Source organism: Pollachius pollachius (assembly GCF_949987615.1).
Source record: "Pollachius pollachius genome assembly, chromosome: 9".
NCBI lineage: Eukaryota > Metazoa > Chordata > Actinopteri > Gadiformes > Gadidae > Pollachius > Pollachius pollachius.
In genome coordinates this window covers 403,562-430,907 of record NC_136942.1, presented here as the reverse complement: position 1 = coordinate 430,907, position 27,346 = coordinate 403,562, and the positions used below count along the sequence as shown (strand labels likewise).

The 27,346-nt window shown below is 42.2% G+C and overlaps 2 protein-coding genes across 5 annotated transcripts in view; both read left to right on the top strand.

Annotated features, from left to right (window-relative positions):
• Positions 1-8,048: 8,048 nt before the first annotated feature.
• On the top strand, positions 8,049-19,781 carry LOC307080542 (F-actin-capping protein subunit alpha-2). The gene is made up of 10 exons (XM_079743293.1): positions 8,049-8,137; positions 14,245-14,308; positions 14,615-14,666; positions 14,962-15,025; positions 15,531-15,737; positions 16,546-16,625; positions 17,303-17,381; positions 17,552-17,623; positions 18,007-18,069; positions 18,462-19,781. The coding sequence occupies exons 1-10, from the start codon at positions 8,099-8,101 to the stop codon at positions 18,600-18,602; spliced, it is 861 nt and encodes a 286-aa protein (XP_079599419.1). The 5' UTR covers positions 8,049-8,098; the 3' UTR covers positions 18,603-19,781.
• A 543-nt stretch (positions 19,782-20,324) lies between these two features.
• Positions 20,325-27,346, top strand: part of LOC307080104 (suppressor of tumorigenicity 7 protein homolog) — a 32,408-nt gene continuing 25,386 nt past the window's right edge. For all 4 annotated transcript variants that reach the window (XM_079742719.1, XM_079742718.1, XM_079742717.1 and 1 more), the window contains exons 1-2: positions 20,325-20,415; positions 26,860-26,896. In XM_079742719.1, the coding sequence (XP_079598845.1) occupies positions 26,875-26,896 (22 nt within the window). In that variant the 5' untranslated portion in view covers positions 20,325-20,415; positions 26,860-26,874. The remainder of the gene's footprint in view (positions 20,416-26,859; positions 26,897-27,346) is intronic.

Genomic DNA, 27,346 nt, shown 5'->3' with positions numbered 1-27,346 from the left:
ATAGAGAAAAGATGAAAAACCGAAGGATGGACGCTGGAGACAGGACTTTTTGCGAGGACTAGGATACACTGCTGTACATAAACGGTGTCACACTGTAACGCAGACGGGTCGCCACGGCGACGACTGCTCACTGGGTGTACATAAGAATGACCATTAACCTTCCTCGTGCGTTTTCCAAAACTGTGAGTGAACTCTGGGTTCACAGACTGGCACAAGCCGAGCCGAACACTAACCTGAACGAACTCGCACTCCCCCGTGCCCGACCTCTGACCCCTCGGTGACCCCGAGGAACGAAAGGTCGGCTCTCTTGTGGTTTTCCTACAAGACAATAACACGGCAAGGAGGAACTCGTCCTCCTACCAGCGGACAAAGCCACTGTCTCACAAGCACAAAGGCATGGAAACATCACACCCCGCCCACAACACGTCAATGTCTGCTGTTGGCCCTGGCCGGCTCGCCTGTGTGTCGGGTGGGGGCGGATCAGTGGGCGGGGGCGCGGGACGGGCGGGTAATGTGAGGTGTGCTTCCTTTCTTTTCGTCCCTGGGTGGCATGTGTTTCGATATGGCACAGATCTATCTTTTCTTTTAAGGTGTCTCGCTGTTAATGTGAATGGCCGACAAATGGCCGTGTCATTTATTGTGGTGAGAAAAAATGAATGACACTGCCTGCTGAATTCATAGACACATACGCACACACACACGCACACACACACACACACACACACACACACACACACACACACACACACCTACTCTTCGAATGATGTAAATTCTCTTTTATTATGAACCTCAGTAGTGTGTGTGTGTGTGTGTGTGTGTTGGTGTGTGTGTGAGTGTGTGTGATATTGTGTGTGCATGCGTGAAAAGAGTGTGTGTGTGTGTGTGTGTGTGTGAGTGTGCGTGTGTGATATTGTGTGTGCATGCGTGAAAAGAGTGTGTGTGTGTGTGTGTGTGTGTGTGTGTGTGTGTGTGTGTGTGTGTGTGAGTGCGTGCGTGTGTGAGATTGTGTGTGCATGCGTGAACAGAGTGTGTGTGTGTGTCTGTGTGTGTGCATGCGGGCGGTTTCTGTTGCTTCCTCGTTGATCTCTGGATACTATACGTGTATAATTATCTCCTGCATTCCGCGAGTTTGATGCTGTAGGAGGAACTTCTCACGTGTGACACACCTATGTGGAATCAACAGATGTTTCCACGAAAAAAAAGAGTAGAGAGTCTTTTTTCTGGAACTGACTTATTTTCTCTACTAAAGAACACTTTAGGTTGAAACAGCCCGTCACCATGTCGACACATTACATGTCCAAACAGTGAGCGCCTGACAACAAGTAGAAGCTTGTAGGGTTGGAGAAACAATGGCAGCCACACGCCTGTTTTATTACGCCTGATGGAAAGCATGTCTCTATTGAAGTTTGATGGTCAATTGCCAAAAACTGTGTTTTATCCAAGATTCTTGTTGCTTTAACATTTATGACCTGCTGTTAGGTGTGACGAATGAGCAAGATAAAAGATTCTGAAGTATAAAGGCCGGATGACGTGAGGTAACCTTAAACCTCCATTCCGTGATGCCTGCACTGCCACGTTATTCTTGGTTGCCATGGTTGTGCCGAATATTACAGCAACAACATGAGTACCCCGAATCTTGATGTTGTAACTTGAACGTTCAATACATCAAAGTAATTTTACCCCTCAGAACAAACTTATGATTTACTTTGAGTCCACACATCTCTCAGGACGAAAATATCATATTTTTTATATGCAGTCATATTCCAAAATACTGAATCATTTAATAATGAATGCATACCATTCATTGTTAAATCAATGAATTTAATTACTTTAGTAATTGTAAATATCAACATGAACTAGGTGAATATAATCCGACCCTAACCCAACCAGATGGAGATATGGTGGTATCTGGTGGTATCTGGACAGCTTCAGGTCCGGATTGTTTTTTTATTTCAGAAGGCCAACCTAAGAGTAAAAAGTCACCCCCTTGAAAAATGACCCCCTTTACTTCCTTGATTTTGCTAGATGCTTAATACATCTTTTTATATATATGTTACATCTTTTTAGATACATGTACAAACCCTCACTTGAGACTTGCCTATGCTATCAGTGACAGCCATCCTCAGCTGTCATTAACAACATCTGGGTGTTCATGACAGATGTGTAGCCTTTATGAAGGAACAGTTCATCGATGAGACGGTTTCCTTTTCGACCTATGTATATTGTTTGAGGTTATTTTGTTTGTGTATATATACATATATATTTCCTATGGCTGCTGATGTGATGAGAGCCATTGACGGACAGGTATGAATGTTTGCTATGACAAGAAAATTGCTGTACTATATTTTTGTATCCTTAATGAGCCTTGAGTTGAAAGTGATGCCATACTGAGAAACGGTTCGCTAAGGAGCGAACGTTGCTTCATACAAATAAGAATGCCACCAAATAAATCCTTTCCTGTTCGACAAACCACTGCCATTTTGTAAATACCTTGAAAGGATTGTGTCTGCTTGTGTGTACTGTACGCAGCCATATTGCTTTACTTATCAACCCATGTGTTTGTATCACTTTTTGTGTGTCGTAAGTACGTCACAGTAGTACAGACTTTGAAAATAAAATAATAAGAGTTGAATAAACTGGATCGAACATGAACCTTGACCAGATGCTCTTTGTGTGTGTGTGTGTGTGTGTGTGTGTGTGTGTGTGTGTGTGTGTGTGTGTGTTTGTGTGTGTGCGTTCAAATTCACAGTAACTCATTGTGCCACATGCTCGTCACTGTTCTGTGTATATCTGCGCGTGATCAAGGATTTAGCTCCGTTATATTTCCCGATGGTACTTGCTATGTGATGTCCGAGGTTCCTCAGTGTAATAAAGCTATATTATCACAGAGCTTCTGCACGTTGTACGTTTTGTTTCACAATGCCAACAACCCATAATAGTTCATTATAATGCATTTTATTGTGAAACAGACCTGTCCATAAGGCAGGCATATAATGTGGCTGTATGGCATATGTAATCATGGTACCCATTTAAACTCAAATTACTACCTGTCAAAGAAGGTCCTTTATTGGTTTCCAGATGCAAGAAGAATTTGGCCATACTCCTCTCTCCCCCAATGAGTTGCAAACCTTTAGCTTCTGTAAATATCAGGGCTGGTAGGCGTATCAACATGCTCAACAGAGCTCGGAAACATTTTAAATGTTTTTATCTTCCTCATTCCTCAGCACTCGATATTATTTTATAAGAGCATCATTTCACTTATTGTACCGAGTGTTCAACCTTTTCCAGCGGGAATCCTCCCCTGTTTGTATTGGAAACATGAACAGGATTTCAAACAATGACAATGTAAAAGAGAACACTGGTGCTTTAAACACGTAAACAGTCTCCCTCTTTCTGTCCGTCTCTCCCACTAATGGCAGTGTAGTGGCATTCCCTTTGGATATCAAAAGAGGCACTAACTAACTAGGCAGAGTAACTTAAGTCTGACGCGAATCACAGGAGATGTCTGCTAAATGCCCTAAATGTAAATGTAAATGTAAAGATGTAATCCTGTGTAAAACGTTTACTGAACAAAGGTTAATTCACATTGTGTCTCACATTAGAAAAACAATGTTCTCCTGTGCTTACACAGTCCTCTGCCCTTCCGTACCTGACTGTACTCCTTAAACTAAAAGGAGCACCAATTGTAAACATCAGTAAAATGAAGGTGCTGGTTAACCTTAGAGAGTACTGAGTCTCTTGGTGAATCAACAGCTCCGAAATGCCTATCTAGTTTATTATAACACACACACACACACACACACACACACACACACACACACACACACACACACACACACACACGTGCACACAAACACACTACAAACACACACACAAACACACACACACACAAATAAATACATACACAAACACATATGCACGCACGCACGCATGCACACACACACACACACACACACACACACACACACACACACACACACACACACACATACACACACACACACACACACACGCACACAAAGACCAACTAATCAGAGCTTGTGAGCCTTCGTACCAGCTCTGCTCTGGCATCAGTACCGCTGTGACCCACTGGGTCAGCTCACCTCCGTTAAGGATCTAATGAGGACAGGCCAGGGGGGGCTGCTGGGAATGTAGAGAGACAAGGAGCCCTCCACGCCGGTCCACCGGCCCTCCAAACTCCTCATACTTGGAATACCTTGTCCGTCCTCACTTGGAACCGCATCACACGGTCCGACTGTCCATTAGCTGTGATTTAGTGGGCCGATGGTACCGGGAAATCAAAGCTATATTTTGTGTACTCATAGTTCATTTCTTGTTCATGTGTGATGCGTAATGTTCTGAAGCTTACAAAGGGCTAAGGTCTCTGTTCATCATGTTTAAAGTACTTTATATACAGTATATATGCATTACATATAAAGTAGATTTGGCATTTGCAGGGCTGAAAATCTCAATTTTGTTGAACACAGACATAATTTATGCTTCAAAAACAGACTTGTTCCTACCTGACCTCCATGTTCACCTATAGCTCAGACTATCCAAATATTCTCCTCAGAAGCTGTCTGATTGGCTGACCATGGGAGCCACAAATGTATCTATACTTTGGCTCTGGCATCCATCTCTAAAGTTTTTTTCACAAAGTCTTGTATTTTTGTTGCGTCACCAGAGATCACCCAAAAGCCCACTGTAAACTATACATCAGACTGTAGATCTACCTTCTAGTTTCCAACATGATCAGATTGTGGATGTACTAGACAGCTCCCAGTTTCCACCGCTAGTGGACGATCACAATACTGGACCCCTTCCAGTGTCCTCAAGTAGTGAACCATCATTTTACTGGACAGCTCCAACTGTCAACCTGGAGAATGCAATTGTTACACTGGACTGCTTTCCACTGTCCACCAGTAAGATGTGTTGGAGCAGTCAATTTTTTGGGGGGGACATATGTTTTCATTACGCTTAAGTGCACTTTGAAAACAACTACTTCTGTTAAATTTATATTTATACTCTTCGCGGTGGATTTCCCTCAACATAGTGACAGATTCACTCACAGACCAGAACCTAATCGCCATGACAGCGGGAGCAATCAGAACAGGGAGGAAGAGTGGCCCTTGGAATTCCAAAACAGTTTGGTCACTGACAGGCCGGTGTTGAAAGGCCCTATATCTGGCTGGTCTGAGCAGCAAGGTTCCTGAGAGGCAGGGATCTGAGTGTGTGTGTGTGTGTGTGTGTGTGTGTGTGTGTGTGTGTGTGTGTGTTTGTGTGTGTGTCTCCGCATGTGAGTGTTCGCGTGTTTGTGTGTGTGCGTGCGTGTTTGTGTATGTGTCTGCATGTGTGTGTGCGCTTATTTTTGTGTGTGCATTTGTGTGTGGCGTGTGGGATGGCATATGAGCATGCATGTGTGTGTGCATGTGTTTGCGTGTGTGTGCACTGCAAATAACGCCCTTTACATACAAATTACACTTTTCAACCAGGGGCCTAAAAGCTATACACATGTCCCAAAAAGGTTTTAGAACAGAAGTGATTGATTGTGGTTCAAAAGGGAAACATTGCCGCGTTGTGCACAATGGACTCCTTCAGCTATGTGTCAAATCCCTTCATTTCCACACAGTGGCCATTGAGCAGCCCCGAAGCAGCCGGCCACCGCAGATACTGTCAGGGGGTGAGACAACACAGGCTGAACCGCCGAGAGACCTTGATGTTCTGCCAAAAACGACGTTTCTCACACAGACACTCGGCTAGGAGGTACCGCTGGGAAAGGGACACACCAGTGCTTGGCAAACATGGCGTAGCTATGAAATGATACTAAAATGATGGTCAAATGATACCCTCTGTTCCCTACTTTTTTTTTTTATTCAACACTTTGTCATATCCATGAGTACTGAATGCACTTAGCAGTGTGTCTGTAAGATGGCTTGATAAAAAGAAACAGAACGCTGAGGGTTTGGAGGTGACTAACCGTGGCTGAGGGGGACTCACACTCTTTTCATTGCAACCAAAATAGAGAACAACTCCCGCTCCATTCCCTTCGGAGACGATGATGATGAGTCGCTCACAATGGTGCCGGGTCGGCTCATTCAACTTCTGTTGGGACTCCCCTTGTTACGAGCATCTCGAATGCCTCCTGTCTGAAACCACATAGGTATAAAAATGTGTGTGTGTGTGTGTGTGTGTAGGTGTGTGTGTTTGTGTGTGTGTGTGTTTGTGTGTGTGTGTCTGTGTGTGTGTGTGTGTGTGCGTGTGTGTGTGTATGCGTGTGCGTGTGTATGTGTGTGTGTTTGTCTGTAGGTGTGTGTGTGTGTGTGTGTGTGTGTGTGTCTGTGTGTGCGTGTGTTTGTCTGTAGGTGTGTGTGTTTGTGTGTGTGTGTGTGTGTGTGTTTGTGTGTGTGCGTCTGTGTGTGTGTGTGTGTGTGTGTGTGTGTGTGTGCGTGTGTGTGTGTGTATGCGTGTGCATGCTGTGATGTAGTGTATGTATGTGGATACTTCCTTATTTTAATATCTTCAGTAACTCTGAGACATGCGTGAAAAAACAAAACCCAATGAATAAGACATGCAGTTGAAATCATTTTTGAAGATCTTAATGGAACCGATCAGAGAATCACATGTTATTGCAGGTGCGAAACATACATCAGGGAATTATAAATCCTTCAACCTTTGCTTTCCAAAAAATGTTTATATTTCTTTCTCTTCCTAAAGTGTTCTTTCTTATATAAATACAATCATTATAAGCCCTGTCTCTGGAATGACCTGTCTTGCTTTGCACGGTCTTTATTTAGGCCTATCTCTTTCAGTCAACTGTTCCCCGCTCTTCGATTGGAGGAGATGGGAGTCAGCCCTGCCAAGGAGGATATAACCCCTACAGATACGTACCAAGCCCTGTAATATTGAGATGGCACTGCGCCGCACGTAGAAAAACAATCGGCTGCAGTGTTGGAATCCCGGTCAATCTTTTCAAAGCCAGGTTTAAATTACAGTTTTGGAAAGAGCAGGGGAAACCTAGGAATTGAACAGACCAGAAACATGAAGCCAGCGCTAGCCGAAGGGTGAGCGTTACAGGTGGGCTGCTAGTTGACTCCTGGCTCGGGTTAAAGATTAGGTCTACTGGATATATGTTAGTGTATGCACCTATGGTATGCATGGGGGTCCACCAAGCAAGCACACGAGTATGCACAAGCATGATACTGAGCACAAGCAAAACATAGGCTTTTGTCCACCTGTAATAATTTTTCAAGTGCTCAATCCTCCCCCAGAACCTGCCCCCATCTCTGTCTCTCCGATCTGTTGCAAGTACTCTGTCTCTCTGCTCTGTTTCATGTTCTCTGTGGTGTTATGTTATCCCAGAGTGAAAGAAAATGAGTCACACACACACTGAAATGGAGAACATTGTTCTTCTACGCCTGAAGTCTCTCTTCTGTTTCACGTCCACGCTCTCTACAATGCAGCCTCTTAGCGCCATCTAGTGCTAAATATACAAACTGTAATATACAAACTGCTGAGGGCCACAGAGAAAAACACCCAGTGTTTCCTCGTAGTGTCTGTATACATTGCGGTATCCACTAGCTCATAGGTAGAGCTGTTCAGAGTTACATATTTAGACTATTAGGCTACTTAAATGTCATTATCTTTATTACCTTTTTTTTTTTTATAATCGATTGAACTCTTTAGGGCTAACATCGAGTTGAGCTAGGCCAAGGTGAATTGATAATAGGTCTATGGTTCACTCGAGATGTACATTTTGTTGTATTTAGCAGTTTATATCTCTATTACCAACTACGCTATGTTAAACTAATGAGTAAATAATTCTCATTCGCCTATCTACGAAAAAAATTGGCCTCAGTGTTATTCTGCTTTTGGAACTAAAACGTTAAATGAAAACAATGTAACAGCCATACAAGAATAATTCAAGAAGATAAATAATTAAGATATTAGATAGATAGAAGTAAACATACATATAAACATGTGGTAAAGCTAAACTTTAGAAGACGCTTTCGGTTCAGAAACGACAACAGAGGCCTCTAGGAATCCACCCATGACATGACGTCACGGCGGGCTCTGACAAGCGCTGGTGCCGGAAGAAAAGATGGCGGATCGTGAGGAGCAGCTGTCCGATGAGGAAAAGGTAATATTCGGAATTTATTATTTGCAATGGTTTGTATTCTTGCGACGGTTTGAATTTTGAGTTGCCTATGCCTCGATCTTTCCATGCACGGGTCTAGCGTGATCCCCGTGCAAATAAAAGCGAAAATCAGGCCGCGGTGCTGCTTGTCTATTATTTTTAGCTCAACTTCCGCTCTATTGCGAACCACGAACGGAGGCTCCTTGTACGGTGTTTACTCAAAATAGGAGCCGTGGACATCTGAAATGAACATTTGCTGGCCATTCAATCGGTTACCAGCTTTCGAATGGCAAAGCGGTTCTCACGGTGTCTTATGTCGCTGTCGTGAAGTTCTCAGATCGTTTAGTTAGCCTAGCCCCAGCCCGATACATGCCAGATAGCTCGCTTGCTAATACGCCCTTTTATTAAACGATGGTTAAACGATTTAATCGTTGTTTTAACGTGTCCAAATGCCCCCGCACCATGATGTCAACCGTAATGTAATGTACAGTATGTGTATTGCATGCCATTAGGAAAACATTCTGTAAACTGTCAAAGTACTTCACTAGCCCTCAAGTAGCTTGTAACGTCACTGTTGTTCACAGTAATACTACATGGCTGTACGTTTCTGACCCATAACATTAATATTTTAACTGTCTGCACTGTCTCGGTAGTAAACATGTCACATAGTTGCAATCTACCAACGTATGGTTTTGTTCCCCCGGTGTCAGGAGATTATTCGGATTGTAGCGCCATAGTGGCCAATGGGTGTGGTTCCCTCATCGTTGCTTTGCCCTGGCCATTAGCTACTGGTTGGATTTAAAGTTATGAGGTGCGAAGATGTTGATGAACCATAGTGTGGTGGTGTTATGTTCCACCTTACATTGCCTACCCCATGATTGTTTCGCTCTTGCACTTTCAAAACAGAAAAAAATGGGATGCCAGGTTGGTGTATAGATATTTGCTGAACAGAAAACTTTGACCAAACTACGTTATTTAATTGACGACATATGTAAACACCACTATGGTAAACTATATATAGGCTTATGTTTGCTATTGTATGACAATTAGATCAGAACAAGACTCATTGACTTCTCAGAAAAACAGAGCAGGAAGTTTGTCTTCAGCGCTTGTGGTTTCTTAAGTCACCAACACTATTTTCATAGCCAAATAAGGATGCATACAGCTATAGTAGCACCCAACCGCAGGGCCAATTCAACTGTATGCATTAATGTTCAGCTCTCTCGACAAAACAATGCATAAAGAAAAGTCTCAAATCTATTTGGTTTCCGAAAATGTAATTGTCCCGTAATTAGAGCTGAGAGAATAGTGATTTAACAGCCAAACTGCACTGACCAAATTGCTCTGTAAGCAAACTTGTGTTAACAGCCAATTAGTAAATAACTAGATTCAAGTAGTAAATAAAGTAAATAAACTTAAAAATAAAAAAGTAAGCTTTAAGCATTCCTATATTTTCATTCCTTAGAGGTAGGAAGAGGTAAAGCCTAACTAGAACCATTACACACAACCCTCAGCACAGCATGCTAACAGAAAACCATAGTAAATGTAATGAAAAACTATATTATTATTGATAACCGTACTGTTACGATTCTTTTAAATGCATTTGTTTAACGTGGGAAGGTCTTATTTGACCAAATTGTGCTACCTGAAAGGGCATTATTGGCCTCTCCTTATGATGTACACTTTTTCATTCAATTGCGGTAGCTAATTGTTGTCCAGTAAATACGGATATTGGAGAGACACTTTTAAAAAAAGTAACCCGTTCCCATGCTTGCTGTTGAATTATTATGATTATTGGGCATATTTTTAAATAACTTATGTAAATTCTAACCACACCAGGTCAGTAAGTAATGATTTGGTACTTCACACAGTCGCATCGTTTATAGAATGCTTCTAGCTTTGCTCATGTAAGAGAATCATCACGTTATGTGTATGAGCATGTCTCTCAGTATAAGCCCAGTGTTAGAGAAGAGCTTTAGCGTGCTGCTCGTTGCTGCATGCAGGAAATGCTAATGCAAGGCAGCAGACATACCGTACATCGCCGGCTGCTTAGAACAAGCAGCCCTGACAGGGAGGGTCATGGGGAATTTGAGGTGTATTGTCATATGCTGTGCACACTACACTACCTTTTATGCTCCCATTGACCTCTATAAAGGTCCAAATACAATACATGGAATCAGTCAGCTCTTCAGGTCCCAGGGCTTATAGCAGGAGACCACTTGGGCTCCAGTACTTTGTGGAATCCTTTAACTGTTGAGCAGATCTTTGGAATCTAGGCCCTGAAAAAAAGTATGGTTTACTTTTTCACACAAACTTTTCTTGCGCAAGTGATCGAGCTAAATTTGCACCAAAATTGAGATACTTCAACTCAAGCAAATTTGTGTCATTCGCGCAATTGGAATCACGCAGAATTGGCATAAACCTTGTCGTGCTTGCTAATCTGCGCCAAATCCGCCAGCTTGGCTTTTGTAGTGAATGCACCTTTAGACACTCATTTGTGTACAAATTTGTTCCATATGTCTATCAAGTCCAGCTGCCTTGTGTCTTGGTAAATATATAAGATTATATAAAATTCTTGACAGTACTCAGTATAGGCAGATAATTAAACTGTGCAATTTGATCTTGGCTATGTTTGATGAGCAGAAGCCCTGCATGGGGTTCTCCTGCTGCCACAGGATTCAATTACATGTCTTTGGCCACTCTTCTGGGTCCCAGTCCAGGTTCCCAAAGGAGCGCTGGGTCATGCTAAGTATCATTACTGCAGCTAGGTTAGCAGGGGAGTTTGTAGGAGCCAGGCCGCCAAGTGTCTATAGCCAGATAAAGACAACTGCAGAGATTGTTCTGACAAGTCTCAACAGGCAGGAGAACAGCGCATTCCCCCCAGACTACTCCCACAACAGGATCAATAGTTCCCTTGGAGCACAGATTCTGTTTACAGAGCTATAAATCTTGGTGGGATGGTTGACCTGATAGGTTTAAAATCACTTTGTGGAAACGTTTGTTATAATGATGACCACCATTAGACAATTTCACTCTATCAGTACAATCGATTGCTGGTTCTAAATTGTTAGTCCTGTGGGTAAAAAGATCCTCCAGAGGTGCCTTACATTATGCTCTTAGACCAACTTTTGTTCCTTTGTTTGTTTTGAAAAAACCTCTTGGTGCTTATATCGCCTTCCCCAAGCTCAGGATGTGGTTGTTTAAGCTGGCGTGAAAACCATTCTACTAGCCCTATGATGTGGCATTTCGTGCAATCGACACTGTACCATCAGTGTGTCTTTTCAGACTTTGTGACTAATAGGTGTGGTATTCTGAAATAACCTGGAAGGCATACTGATTGATTGATTTTACAATCACAATGTTAACATGTTTAGCTATTTTAATCTCTGGGTCAAGGATCAGTTGACGTCATCTAGGTAACTTAGTATTCTCTTATTCTCTCTATGTTTTTGTGTCATTTAAACCATGCAGGGTACTTTCTACATATTGAAAAAGGATGTTGTTTATGATGTGGAAAACCTTTTCATTGCATTTTATTGCACCCTGAACTGAACTGAACTGTCCAGCTTCCTGCTGCCAGGAAAAAACAATTCTCGCTACTAAAGTTACTGCAAGTTCGACCTTTAATAGAGCCATCGCCCGCCCTAGAAGGTGCTGTAATTGCAGGTGGTTTGCTGCAGACTATTAGACTGCACAGATCACATCACATTACCTGGGCTATTAGGTATGTGTGTTAAATGTAACACACATATTGAGCCGATCAAACACATGAGCAGTAATCTAAAAAGTGAAATGAATGAAGAGCTTGCATCTCGTCTGCCCGTTGTAACAACCCCGTCCCCCCAACCTGCTCCACAGTAGCAGGGAGGTATCTGAGGGAGGGAACACCTGTCTAAGTACTGCTTGGACCAGGATCATTCATGTTCCCGTGTGAGTCACTGTTTTCGCCTAAGCACTGCTCATTAGCAGGAATCAATCTACAGCTCTGCTCTGAGATTTGGCACACACACACAGCTAATAAGGACCTATGGGACGCACAAACTTGCACACATACTCAACACAAACAAAGGCAAAATAAACAAACTCAAATCAACACATTTGATAGTCCTTTGATGTATTCTTATTTCCTAGTGTCTGAGTTGTTCATCTTTATATTATTATATAGTAATATGATATCATTACTTGTAATCATTATCATTAGTCTTTAGAATAGTGAGTCACTCAGAGTGAACGATACATTTTCGTGCCCATATATGGTGATGAGTCACAGAGGGGGAGGGGCGATCGTCTCGCTGTCAGTTTGACATGTGACCTGGAAACAGGAAGTCTATCTGCACTGAAGCAGAATAGAAGAAATAAAGAGATGTCTGCAAGAGGGTTAGATGCTGAGTTTCAATTTGGCGTAATCAAACTCGACCTAGTTGTTAAAAGTTGTATTTTCCTGTATTCAGGCAATAAGCTCGGTTTCCTCTACCTGTACTAACTGCTAGATGTCTAGCACCACTGCAACCAGCCATGCATAAAATAATGCAATTTAAAAAAAGGTTGAATTTGAAATTATGAGTGCTGTAGTCAACCAAAGAAAATCTTGGTTGAATTGAATCAACATACTCTTCCATAGGGATTAGCCCGAATATCCAGATAAGTATCCAAATCTCAATTCAGTATTCAGATATTCGTTTTGTTTTGTTTTTCACAAAAAATTTATATACAAAAGATATTCATGTTCTACTCATATTTTTAACTTCTGCATATTCGAGGACTGTGGGCAGAAGGCTTGGTTACATTTCATCTGAATATCTCAGTCATAAAAATATTTATCTAAGGGCACTAGACGTCTGAGAACGCATCATGTCATCAGTTGAGGTAAGCAGCCCTCATCAGAATGGCCAAATATGGGCTGCCCTAATTATCATTCTTTAGTTTTGACTATTCAAACTATTTCACCATGTTGAACAAGTCCAAAATACACAAAAAAGCTCTACCTACTCATAATAACCTGTTGGTTATTAAGTCAACATGCATAAAACGGGTAGTGATGTTTTTTCCTTTAATGGTGAACCGTTCCCCATAATGGTGCCTGTATGATTTATCAACCCATAAATAGGCTTAGTCCTGCCGTGATGTGCATTCAAAACTTTGCACAATGTTCTAACCACCTATTTGCTTTGTGATAAAAGCAAATAGGCCTACTCTCATACTTTGGAAGCCATGTATGCCCAGAACCTTACATTGAAACCAAGTCGGACTGGGTGGATCACAAAGCCACTGTCTGGCGTGATGTTGTTGCTTTGTTATTTTGCGTTATGAGAATAACACATTTGTTTCACCAATGGATCAACTGATTAAAAACTTGATCCGGTGGTCTCTGTATCCCACGTTTACAGGCAGTAAAAGATTGATAGTATGAACTGACTTTTTTTCTTAACCTGATATTTGGATATTCGATCATAAACCAAACGTACATACAGTGCTTGATATAATGTATTCTTCAACTCTTCTTCTACAAATTGATTGGTGGATGAAAAAAACTAAACCAATCTGCTGGTTATCTTTAGAATAACTAAATCGGCCACAGTGCAGTGAGGGCGCTCTAATCTACCCGGTAGCGCCACTATCACGTGGAAGTCTTGATAGAGGGCGTTGTCGGTTTCCCTGTACCTCGATGGCTTCATGTGAATTTCATTGAGGAAGCAGTTGTTTTGTTTGCGGTCAGTTTGGATTAATTGAGTAATTATTAATTTCTTCAGGCAGGAAAAAACTGAAAATACAATGCTGAAGAATATAGTAACAAATAACTAAACAGCTGCTCATAAGAATGTAGGATGGGTTAAAGAGGGAAAAACAAAACATACACACACACACAATGTTCAGAAAAACAAAGACGCAGTAAATCTTTGAATTCTGTACTGTATGTTTTGTTTTGACGTTTCTCTATACAACAGAGCACAGCAGAAGCTCTCGGTCATAAGAGCCACGGAAACCCTTATTTTCCAACAAGCGGAAAGTGGGAACTTTCCTGGTTGGATTGTGAGCAGTGTGTTTGTGTCCTGTGGATGTAGTAATTAACTTAGTTGCTTGACGCAAATCTTTTGTCTTGTGTTTCACAGGTACGCATATCAGCCAACTTTGTCATCCACGCTCCACCAGGAGAGTTCAATGAAGTTTTCAATGGTAAGGTTGTGTGTTTGTGTGTGTGTTTATGTCTAGCACTCTTGGCGATGGAACCAATGCAATCGATTTCTGCTTAGCAAATACCTAGGTGTGTTTCACCTTTTCCGTTTTTTAACAGTAACTCCAGCTTTTAATTAATGTCCCTTTGGAGCCACTGGAGGTCCATGCTCTGCCTGTTTCTCACTTTCTCTTCTCGGTCGCGTTTCTTAAGACTCTGAACTCGTATCTGTACATTAACAGGGCTGCGTTTTTCTAGTTGGCTCAAATCCTCAACCCTCTGATGCCGTGTTTTGCTACTCCCTGCAGATGTGCGATTGCTGCTCAACAATGACAACCTTCTCCGGGAAGGCGCCGCACAGTAAGTCCTCTTCCTGTTCACACTCTCTGTTCACGTCATTACGCACCACAACTCGCAGAGAAAAGTGCTCTTTGTTTCCCCAGAATATCTCATTTCAGTTTGAAAATTAAATTCTCCCGAATATGTATAAAAAGTAAATAAATAAAATGTTGTGTATTCATGATAGGACCCAGACAAACTTCCATGGTTTAAAAGTGTAATAGTACTGAATGTGTTTTTATGTTCAACATTCATAAATGTTTAAATTAACCTGCAGCAAAATGAATGTGCTTCTCTTCTGTGTCTCTGTTTGCAGTGCATTTGCTCAGTACAATGTGGACCAGTTTACACCAGTGAAAATTGATGGCTATGAGGAACAGGTGGGTTGGCACTGCAGCGCTGAGCATATAGTTTACATTGATATTGTTAAAAAAAGGAACAGGAAGTAACAGCTGTTGTGCCAACAGTTCTGAGCAGGGAAAAGCAACCAGTAGTGTTTTTAATTCAACCATTCAATTAGAACACCATGCCTGGCTGCCCCCTTGTGGCTGCAAATTCGTTTTAAAAAATAGCTAATCGTCCCTACATATCTTCCTTCATCTTCTCCTTGGTTGTGTCTGTCTTCTCCGGGGAGAGTAAAAAAAAACAAGAATAGCCTCTGACAGTTGACTATGATCTGCTGTCAACAAACCCGTCACAGGCCACCGAGCAGGCCCCAGGGTGTTGAAACACGCTGTCAGTGTTGCTGGATGTTGCGCAAAGATGTCATCATGCTTGACCAATTCCCCTGCCTTGCTGCCTGGCACGTTGCTGTGAGACACCCGCGCCGGAGGTTAATAACTCCTTAATCCTTCTTTCTAACACACCCTGGGTCTCTGCCTGCAGGTCTTAATCACAGAGCACGGTGATCTGGGCAACGGCCGCATTCTCGACCCCAAGAACAAGATCTCCTTCAAGTTCGACCACCTGAGAAAAGAGGCCAGTGATCCTCGCTCCCACGACAGCGACAGCTCCATCGAGCCCTGGAGGAGCGCCTTGGACTCGGCCGTCAGGGCCTACGTCAAGGAGCACTACCCCAACGGAGTCTGCACCGTACGTCCCCCCGTTCACCTCGTCTCTGGCCACCCCGGGGCGCCCACCCGGTTTCCCTCTGGCTCCATCTTTCCCCTTCTATTCTCCACATTCTCACACACTCTCTTGCATTTGAAAAATGAATAGTATCCAATCCAAACTGTTGTGTAGAAGCCTTCTCTCTCTAAAGTTGATAGTGATTCAAGCAAAGATTTATATATGTAATTACCGATCTAACTTTTTATTTTGCACATTGGAGGGAACAGATGCACTGTATTCCTGTTATACTGTGCATCTTTCTCTCGCTCACTCTCTCGCTCTTGTTCTCTTGCTCTCTCTCTCTCTCTCTCTCTCTCTCTCTCTCTCTCTCTCTCTCTCTCTCTCTCTCTCTCTCTCTCTCTCTCTCTCTCTCTCTCTCTCTCTCTCTCTATCTATCTATCTCCCCCCTCTTCCCCTCAGTGCATCTTTCTCTCTCGCTCTCTCTCGCTCTTGTTCTCTCCCCGCTCTCTCTCTCTCGCTCTCTCTCTTTCTCTCCTGCTCTCTCTCTCTCTTTCTCTCCTGCTCTCTCTCTCTATCTCCCCCCCTTCCCCTCAGTGTATGGTTGTATCTCCCTTATTAATAACCAATTTTACTTCTTTTTTTTTGCTTTACACTTCTTGTCTTTGTATGTGTCGGTATCTTTTAAGTTTATGCATGGAGTGCAAGAATGAGCAGCTATATCAGCTTGTTTTCATACATTCTTCAGGTCAGTAAGTAATGTATGATTTAATACATTTAATCATTAGATAAATATATTTTTTGTGGGGGGTTTTCTTTCTTCTCCCAACAGATTTATGGGAAAACCATTGACGGACATAAAACTATCATCGTGTGCGTCGAGTGCCATCAATTTCAACCCAAAAACTTCTGGTAAGATTGAAATGTTTTATTTTTTAACATTCTGTGTTCATTTTCAGCAGGATTCATTCCACACTTCATGGAATGGGTAGCATGGGATTTATACATTGGCTTTGGCAAGTTATTTGTTCAGGCAACTTTTTACTGCTACCGTTACAGTATCTGATTTGGCTAATTCCGTTTTAAACAATATCATTAGATAACCTTGCAGAGTTACCGAGGATTTAAAAGAGGAGTTGCCCATTGCCAAAATAGGCACATAACAATGAATGCCTCACACTGTTTGCCCCTATTAGCTTTGTTGAGCTGGCCAGGATCTGGTTAATCTAATTGGATAAGGACTGTGCCAATCCTCTTTGCTGATGTGTTTTACCAAGCTTATGGCTTGTTGTGGTAATGATCTCATAATTCCATTATATGGCCACCACTTCGCCGTCCTACACTCCTGCTCTCTCGAAGAAGCACAACTTTATTCAGAGTCGGTATGCAAGGGTTAGTTGCATGGTGATCTTATGACTCTAGGGTTCCGTAGACTGTTCCATAAAGAATATCTATTTTCTTGAAGCCCTCCATCTGACCAGAAGTCGACACATTGTCATGAAATGAAAGGATGTTTATTTATTTTTTTACCTTCAATGTTGCATCGGTTCCTGGTAGGAAGGGAACCAAGTAACCTAATCTCTTCTCAGGAACGGACGCTGGAGGTCAGAGTGGAAATTCACCATCTCTCCCTCTACCACCCAGGTGGCAGGCATTATGAAAATCCAGGTGTGTGTCAATCCAAGTCTATATGTGTGACAATACATTTGCGTCGGAGGCTTTTTGTTTATTTTAAACCCCGGCTTTCATCATCTCAGCTATCGTCAACTCTGTTTTTGTATATTTTTGGTCGATTTTAGTTCTTTTTTCTTTGTAGCTAAACATGCCTCCCCCTCCAGGTCCATTATTATGAAGATGGCAACGTCCAGCTGGTCAGCCACAAAGAGGTCCAGGAGTCTATGTCTGTTTCTGTGAGTACATCTCACTGAATCGTGGTTGTATGCTTACATGTTGAGAGCAGAGCGCCTGAGTATGTACAGAAGAGAGACGTTCTGTAGCGTTCAAGTGTCCACCCTTCCAATGTGGAAGTGCTACGAGTCAGGCCTGGTCTATGTGTTGATATTCTATCTATAGCTTTGAACTCAAGATAGTTTATAAAATATGTGGTTGCCTTTGATGAAAAAGGAAAACCGCCCCTGGCCAGGAACGGGGGCGTTAATAAAACTTTAATCTTTTTCAATTAAACACACAAACACACACACACTGGAATTGCAGTACAACGGTTTTCAAACACATTTTGAACAATGAATTCATGAATTGAACTGTGCATCACTCTGTCTGTCCTTTTGTTCAGAATGAAGCTTCTACTGCAAAGGACTTCATAAAGATCATGGAGGCTGCCGAGAACGAATACCAGGTGTTTAACCTCTCCTCATCTGACCCTCGCAATTCATTTCTTGGAAAGGGAAGTTCTACGGAACACCTCTTTATTTAAACATTTATCTCATTGTGTATATTTCTTAATGAGTAAACAAAAGAATAACCATTCAAATAGCCTTCAACGGCTCCAAAAGGCTTTTTAATTGGCTGCAGACTGGGTTTTTATTGCCATAATTATTCTAATGTGGGAATATCCCCGGGCCTCAAAACACATCTACTGTGACTACTCTTTGTCTGTTGAAACCTTGGCTACCTGGACAAGGTAGTCCGGGCAAGACCTGTTCTATTCCATTTCTCTCTTTCGCTGTGGCTTGCATCAAAATAATTTACATGTTATTTTTCACTCTGTCTGTTCCCAACCTCCCGCAGACTGCGATCAATGAGAATTACCAGACTATGTCGGACACTACCTTCAAAGCCTTACGCCGCCAGCTGCCCGTCACTCGCACCAAGATTGACTGGAACAAGATCCTGAGCTACAAGATTGGAAAGGAGATGCAGAATGCCTGAAAAGCCCAGGAAAGCGAGACAAATTCAGCCCTTAACCCACCCAAGAATAAGACGTCAACATTGCATGACTGGATAGTTGTATTGTCCATGTATGAAAAATTGATAAAACAGGCAAAATTTAGGTTTGGTCTTACACAAAGATGTCACATTACACTTCAAATGTTCACCGTTGCTTAAATTGTTGGGTTTATTTTTTTCGTTATGGAGATGCTGTTGGAACCTCTGTATATGAAATATAAAATCATGATCATATTGATAACAAGCGTTTTTGGAAGGTAATAATATAAGACATAGGAGAGGGAACAGGAACTCATATGCAACTCCACCCTTATGATCACCTGTGCAATATTAACATTTTCTAAAGGCTTCCCCTTCTGTTTGACCTGCTGGGGAAAAAACTAAACAAAATTTGCGTTGGCAGGAAGAATTATATATATATATAAATGTCTATTTTTTTCTTTGTTCATATAACACATTGACTGAAAAAATAAAACACTCTGTTTACATTAGGTTACTGCCCCTTTGATTTTATTTAATTTTTTTAGCAAAGGGTGTTGCGTTGATGAGTTGGAAAGCACTATTGACCGGCCAACCACCGCTCTTCCCATTTGGTATAGCAGGGGGGTGTTCACATCGGGGCCAACAAATTAATTGGCTACCCTGAATGCCACCCCTACTATATCTGGAATATAAATAAAATAGTAAAGTTGCGTAGTATACCTATAATAAACAGTGTCCACATTGCCCTGCAAGGCTGTGTGTTGTGGTCTGGTGACCCCCTCTGTTCGGTGTACCGACCCTACTAAATTAGTCTGGACACGCCACTGAATAGTGCTCAGTGTTTCCCATATCTGACATTTGAAGCTAAACTGCCTGTCAACGTAAAATTCAGCCAACTTAATTCTTGATCAGCACATGGCGTTCTGACACCTTAACAAGCTTAATTAACTAATACTTAATAGCGAATTAACGTGCTTGATGTCCAATTTACAATTGAATGACAATTCAATCCCCTGCACATTGCATATTTTTATTGAAATGAATCCTTAATGTATAATAAACCAAGGCACATTGTAATATATACTGTATGAGACCTATCTGTTGGTTTGGTGATTTATTTCCATGAGATTAATTGTAATTCAATCAAAATTATGTTGCATTAAATGACAAATTTTCTAATTACTGACTCATGTTTCATAGTTTTACATTGACAGATTTTCACTTTAATAAATAATTATAAAAAAAATAGTAATATTAATGTATATACAATGATACATAATACAATGTGTTACTACATATGTAGTTACGTTAACTAAAGCGCAAATATTCCACGTGCTAATATGTCCAAAGGGTACTGATAGTTCACAGACACAGAATATGCACTAGAGTAGCCAAATGAACCAGTCACTCCCCTGGGTGCATTGGTTAATGGTTACAGGTGAAATTGGAAATGTTTAAAGTGCTCTGCATCGGGTGGTCTTTCGAAATGTCAATACACGCTGATTGTCGGACAGTGCTTTAGCAGTACTTAGGTTTATTTAGAGAAAGGGGACTCCTCGTTGACCACAGTGGGAGACTATTCGCGATTAAAAACACAAGACGTTCAGAGAACATCATGCTACCTATTCTCACCCAGGAACGTGGTTGGCTAACCGGCTAACGCTAGCCTCTCTACCGCAAGCATTGCCCGCTCAGTTTGAAGACACGTCTACAGTCTGGTCCGCTAGACATATGTGAGACTGCTGCTCGTTATGCAGAGGAAGAATGCTAGCTACCGCTCAGGACTTAACTGACCTCCTTCAGACACATTAAGGTAGGTCCATACAACGGAACACTGTCGCTTTTATGAACGCTGCCATTCAACGTCCTAGCACTTTGCCAAGCGTTGATATTTTGACAACCGTACATGGTGAACGCTAGCTGTTAGCTTGCATGCTGAGATGGCTAACGGTTAGCCAGGTTTAAATGGAAGTCCTCATGCCTGGATGCATGGACGTCTTTGGTTTTGTGCATATGTTGATCAAATACGTGCTTCTTGGGGGTCATTCATTGGGTTGGAGAGTGGAAAAATATCGTGTTATTAACAAGCGTATATATATATTTAATAGGTCATCGTTAACTTTTGATAAAAAAAAAGCTGTAATTGCCCCGATGATCATATGTGGCACTAACGTTAAACAATATACATTTTATGATATTGTTTAATGTCGTGCTTTGTATGTATTTTCTCGACAACAGAAGAACTCGAAATTGCTGCCTTCCTTAACCCACAAGACTGGTCAATGTAGGACTGTTTGTGTCTGTGGAGTGGACATGTTTAGTTGTTGTTGGACAATGAGTGAAAGGATCTTATAGCGGGTATTCTGTGTTCAGTTGCTCTCAGCAGCGAGTGACGAGTCCTCCTGTGACTTTGCCGGGCAGCAGATTGAAGAATGTGCTCTTTCAGAGAGCCAGCTGGTTGGAATGGGAGAGTGCCAGGGAGCTCTTACCAAAAAGACTGGCTGAAGTGGATATTTAATCGTGTGTGTGTGTGTGTGTGTGTGTGTGTCCGACCGAGATCAGGCACTAGTGTGTGTGTGTGTGTGTGTGTGTGTGTGTGTGTGTGTCCGACCGAGATCAGGCACTAGTGTGTGTGTGTGTGTGTGTGTGTGTGTGTGTGTGTGTGTGTGTGTGTGTGTGTCTGTGCGTCTGTGCGTCTGTGCGTGTGTGTGTGTGTGTGTGTGTGTGTGTGTGTGTGTGTGTGTGTGTGATGGGATTCACTTCGGAAAGGCTAAATGTCAGCTCCAAGACGTTAACAGTGCTGTGGTTTTAGTCTGGAAATTGACCCATCCCTCATCAAACCTCCCGGCTTTAGGAACAAATGTGCTCTGGGTTTGACAATGTGTTCTATTAGTGCAGTTAAATGTGCTAGAATACAAGAAGTGGAAAACTAGGGTAGCTGACAGCACTAATTTTAGTTCTAAAAAGTTACTCAAGTATTCTTTAGTTCCATGGATTAAACATTGTATAGACTATTTATTTAGTTACACTACAGTAAAGATTCTCATACAACACTGACAGTTTTGGTTGTCATACCATGAGAATACAAGGTTGTTGATCTAGGTCAGGTTCAGTGTGACTGCTTATGAGGGTTTCAGCCATGACAGGATGTAACTCTGTGAAACTGATTTCTAAAACTTTTCACTTCAACTTTCACTGGAACATTTCTGACTTTCCATTCCTCCTGTGAATATCACTTGAAGCCTCCAGCCCTAAAAAAGGACTTAGTGTTCCCATTATTTATATTCAAGCATTTTAATGTCTTGGTTTCCTTAAGAACAGATGAAGCATGTGGTGCAAATATATTAACGCTCTATTCATTTATGTCAATGTTACACTATAGTCAATTTTTTTTCACCATGTGTGTTGAATACATTTAATGGATTTTGTGAAATTGCCTTTTAAATGTTGAGCTTATCTGTTGTGATGAACGTCAGTGGAATTCTGACTTAAAGCCTTTAATGATTAGTGTCTGGATCCAGACATCACTGCAGGGCATATTTCACAGAATTTAATTTCCGAGAAAAGAATTGTATTCAAAAAATAAATCTCTTGATTATCATCCAATTATATTTCGAGTGACTTCAAAGTGAGTGTTAAAACGTTTAGTATTGACTTTGTGAGACTGTTGTGCTGGGATCAGACTGCTGCCTGATCAAAGCAAAGTCACCTTTATTAAAAAATATATCCTTATCAAAATAGCTCTTGCCTTACTCCTTAACCCCAATAATACAACTTTATATAGCAGTACAAGTCATCATTTACGTTTCAAATATGTGTGGTCTGTTAAGAATATTCTAAAACAATTGTTATATTACCTCGATGGTGGCCCTTTAAATAATAAGATGGCAGCATTCATAAAGCATAACAGCTGCACACACATTTTGAATCCCCTCAAACAGGTGGCAGGTAGTGAATAGAACTAAGACACAAAATGAGCTGATGTGATGTCCGAGAAAAGCTCTGACAGCCATGATGTGGACCAGCCAAACACCGACACAAACATCACAGAGCCGGGCCAGACTGGGCTAGCACCTTTATTTAGAGCCTCTGGCGCTTTGGTAATACGATCTACGACAGAAATGTTTCAGTGCCGTGCCCGTGAAATGTAATGTGTATTGAATGCTTTCAGAAAACTATCGTAAAGAAGTAGCTAAAGTAGCCGTATTTTCATATTATGTATCAACGATAATTTATTTCGGTTTATCATTATTCTACTAAATGTCATTAAATAATTACAAATACATCACAAGTGACCAGAGTATAATGTGATGTATGAAATTTTCTTGCTTTTTCTGACAAGCAGTCCAGAAAAGTATTAATTTCATAATAAGCCATTAACCACTCAGTTAGTTTGTGTCTGCTAACTGAAACAGTGACAATTTCAATTATCACAAAAAAACCATCAGGCAAAAAGAGAAACAACCTTGATTTGTGTCAATTTTTTAGTTTTCACTTTTTTTGTATTTATCTTACAAATATTGCTTTAATGCCAGAAATGAAAGCAGCAGGTAAGTACACCAAAGGCCTGAACCAGAGAAGTCTTTTGCCCTCAACCCCTGTTTTACATACTGAGACAGTTTGATAGATGGTACCTACACCTGCCTGTGTTTGAATTTGCTGGAGGTCCAGGACATTTCCATCCATGCAAATAGTGGGCCAATACAAACATACTGGGTATTTTGCCTAATACTCATATGCTATTTTTGCTCTATTTTCACCCCTCACATAGAGTCCTAGCGGGAAGTAAGAACAATCTTCGTTAGGATACAGTGACACTATATTACTGTCCTGCGATACAAATGGCAAAGATGTTGTTATTCCCAGTGTGCGTTGATAAAAACACACTCAAACTCGAGTCACTGCCCAATTCCAAAATGTTCATCCATGTGTATTTTCTTAGATTTATTTATTAATTTTTGTCAGATGGTCCCACCAGTTAAGCAGACTAGGCTAGCAAGATGTGGGTCGTTATATTATCCTCCAATAGGGGTCAGCAGCTCAACAAGCCTTTCCCATTCAGGGTTAGGGTTAGGGTTCAATGCAGGTTGACCTGTATCAGGGCCCGCAGGTCTCTGTTGGTAACAGATGGGGGAATTCTGTTGTCTTACTGAAGAGAGCCAGCCCCTGCCATCGGATCTGTGGGATCCACGGGGACCTCTTTGCTGACTCTCGCGGTTTTCCATTAATTTTAAAGTGTAAAGTGTTCTCAGTAGCTTGGATACACATCCACCACCAGCCACATTCTGGTTAGCAGGCCTACCTCACCAGAGACCATTATTATTATTATTATTATTATTATTATTATTGTTATTGACAGCCAATTATTGCCTGCCATGGCATCACTAACAACTGTATGGACCCACTAGAAAATTGATCGCTGATCAAATGTTTTCACCGCCAGGTGAGTTTGTCTCTCTTTGGGCAGCACAGGACACAGGCTTCACACATACAGAGTGTATCTTAGGGCTGCTCGATTAAGGAAAAAATCATAATCACGATTATGCTGGTCAATATTGAAATCACGATTATCCAAAAGATTATTTTTGAGTTTGAAAACATGATGTATTTATTCAGCATGTCTCCTGAAAACACTGTAACTGAGAACTTGGAAATTTCGCCTTAAAAAAATACACAAAATGGTCAAAAAGAAAATGTTCAAATCTAAAATAATGTACCGATATGTATCCAGCTGTTCGATTAATCGCCCAGCCCTAGTGTATCTACAAAATGTCATGGTGTTATTTGAGATGCTGTCACTTGATGATAACTGATGAGTTCATTCTGTGAGGACATTTAGAGACTAGGATGATTTAAGGCAACCCGAAGCTGATGTGACTCATTGGTGCCGTGTTGTATCAACAAAGCTTCCTCCAGACTAGTCTTCATCTTCCATGGAGAGTGTGTTCAGCCTTTCTCTATTGTCTCTCCCTCTTCCTTCTTCTTTCCCAAATGCTTGTTCGACATAGGCAACAAACATTGCTCTGTGAATGAAGTCGTCAAGTCTGGCATGATGCTTTTGTCTTTCCTTTTTCTTTTTCCATTCTTGGTTATCCCTGCAATGTCTTCTCTCCCCCTCACCGATGTGCAGACTCCTCTTACGGTTATTCCTTTAGTTGCCTAGCAACTCGTAAGAGGGGCTTCTGTGGGAGGTGCTGCACCCCCCCTCGTATGAGAAGTCGGGGGCGGGTCTTGTGTTATTGTACGGGACTAAGTGGGCCTCGGATGGGACTCGACGTAAGAGAGGTCTCGAATGAGACACGATACAGGAGCTAGCTCCGGGCGCAGCCCCGCGTTGAGTGGATGTCCTGCTGTTCTCCTCCCCCTCCGGCATCAGCACGCAGATGGGAGTGGGTATTGTGTTCTGTTAGCCACGTGCGACACACATTCAATGCGAAGAGGTGTTTCACTGCTGATTGGCGCCTCCAGTCATGTTATCCACTTATTAACCAAAGAAACATACACATTAAAAAAAGTCTACACCTGTCATTTTACATAAATCTTTTTTTTTTCGTGTTTACTTAACTGAAATTCTCGTGTGATGATAAGATGGGTATGTCATTTCAGAGAAAGAAACTAGCAATTAGCCTCTATTTGCATCTAACCCTTCCATCGGCCAAAACGTTTTCTCTTTTTTTTCGCCCCCTTTCTTGATGATGGAATATCATATAATGGATTTAAATTTTGACCATCACTATGATACTTGATGTCTGTACCTCCGATTTCAGCTCTCTGGCTTCCATGATGGGTCAGTAATTTAAAGCCAGAACTGCACACATGCTGTATGTTCAGCTGTCATATCCTTTACATGTATCAGGCTCGCAGGGCCTCTGGATATCACACTGTGTGCTACAGTCAGGACTGCTGATCCCCAGTCAGATTAGATTGTCGCCTGATGGCACTGTGGAAGTAGAGAAACATTGATTGTGAAATTGTGAGCGGATACCAATGTTTAAAATAAAAGTTCTCTTAATGCCAATACTGAAATATTTTATTTTAATTATTTATTCCCCTTTTTTTGCAAAGAAAAACCTGATTTAGTCTTTCAGCCCTTCATCTCACTTCTTAGCGTGAGCACGAATTCCATCATATAAATTTATGAAACAACTTTCAATATAACCTTTCTCATGACAAATATAATAACTAATAACATTTTCAAATTTGAGGGTTAGGGACACACAACCTCAGCCACTGCCATCGGTGACAGCAACTTACTTGCAGATGGACGGAGGGCCGTAAACAAGGCGAATATCGGCCATTACCGACAATAACTGATCAATCGGTGCATCCCGACTGAAAAGCTGTTCTGAGAGCAAATCCGAGCCAATAAGATTACAGAATGGATTGTTCAGCACCAATCACACTGCCCCCCTTTCTCAATCACGACGCATGCTTGTGTGTGTGTGGGCACAGCATTGTTAAGTGTCCCACTCGCACAATACAAGATTTATTATTTGTGTGTGTGAGCGCATCTTTTGATTGGTCTGTTATACGGTAACCACTCCGTCCATGCCACGCTCCTTCTCCCCAGACTGATTCCGATCTTTGTTGGGGCTTCCGATGTTGTTTATAGCGTTGTCTGCAGCCCGGACAGGACAGGCAGGGAGTGCTGTCACTGCTGAACGTGGATGTAGCTCCTGGTCTGTTAAGTGTTACCTCCCCTCCTCCTGTTCCCCCCCGTCCCCCCTGCTCCACACCAGAGCTGCCGTTCTGACAGCCTCCTCTTGCTAGAAAGCGTGGCAGAGCCATGGAGAGAGGGAGAGACAACAGGAGCTTATAGAGTGAGAGGGAGGCAGCACAAAGGAGGCGTTAGGCTAGCGCGATCTCTCGCCTGCTTGCTAGCCGGCTGGCTAGCTAGCCTGCTAGCTGCCAGCGGTGCTCCGACTGTGGATTAGAACACTGACGTTGGCCTACGGTGGACCGCTGCTTACTGGATGCATTCACCCCCCACTCTATCTCCAAGAGGCCTCCTTTCCTCTGCCCAGCAGACTGCGTGTGTGCGGGATTTGGGGGGGGGGGGGTTGGGTGGTTAATCACCCCCAGAGAGCGGAGAGTGTTATCGGTGCGTCTGGGACCGCCACAGCACGCAGACTGGATGCTTTGTGTGCGCTAAAGACCCCCGCTGTGTGGCTGCCTGCTCATCAACCTCTCCTTCTCTCTCCCCCTCTCTCTTCCCCTCTCCCTCCGTCCCCTCTCTCTCCCTCTCTCGCCACTGCAGCTCCCGGGCCCAGCCATGTTTGGAACAGAGTCCTCATGTAAGTACCAACGTTATTTCCCAGCTGCGCTTGTGTGTGTACGTGTGTGTCTGTTCGCACTTTGTGTGTGTGTGTGTGTGTGTGTGTGTGTGTGTGTGTGTGTGTGTGTGTGTGTGTGTGTGTGTTAAATCGATTGTTCCTGTGTCTTTGTGTTTTGTCCGATGATGGGTCTGCTTTATTCTGGAGGTGGGAGGGATTCTCTCTCCTTGCATCCTTTCATCCCTTTCTACTCCTCTCTCTTCTGTCCATTCTGTTTCCGAAGGCAACGGCCGGGAGCTACCATTTTGAGTGCACTCTCTTGTCCTGTTATTTCAGTGTTGATATTGTTCGTAATCATGCCTATTTTTGCTTATTGTCTCTAGTGTGTTTACTTGCGTGCGTGTGTGTGATGATGTCTTAAGACCTATTGATTGTTTGATCCTGTCCCCGTCTTGCTCTTGCTGCCTACTT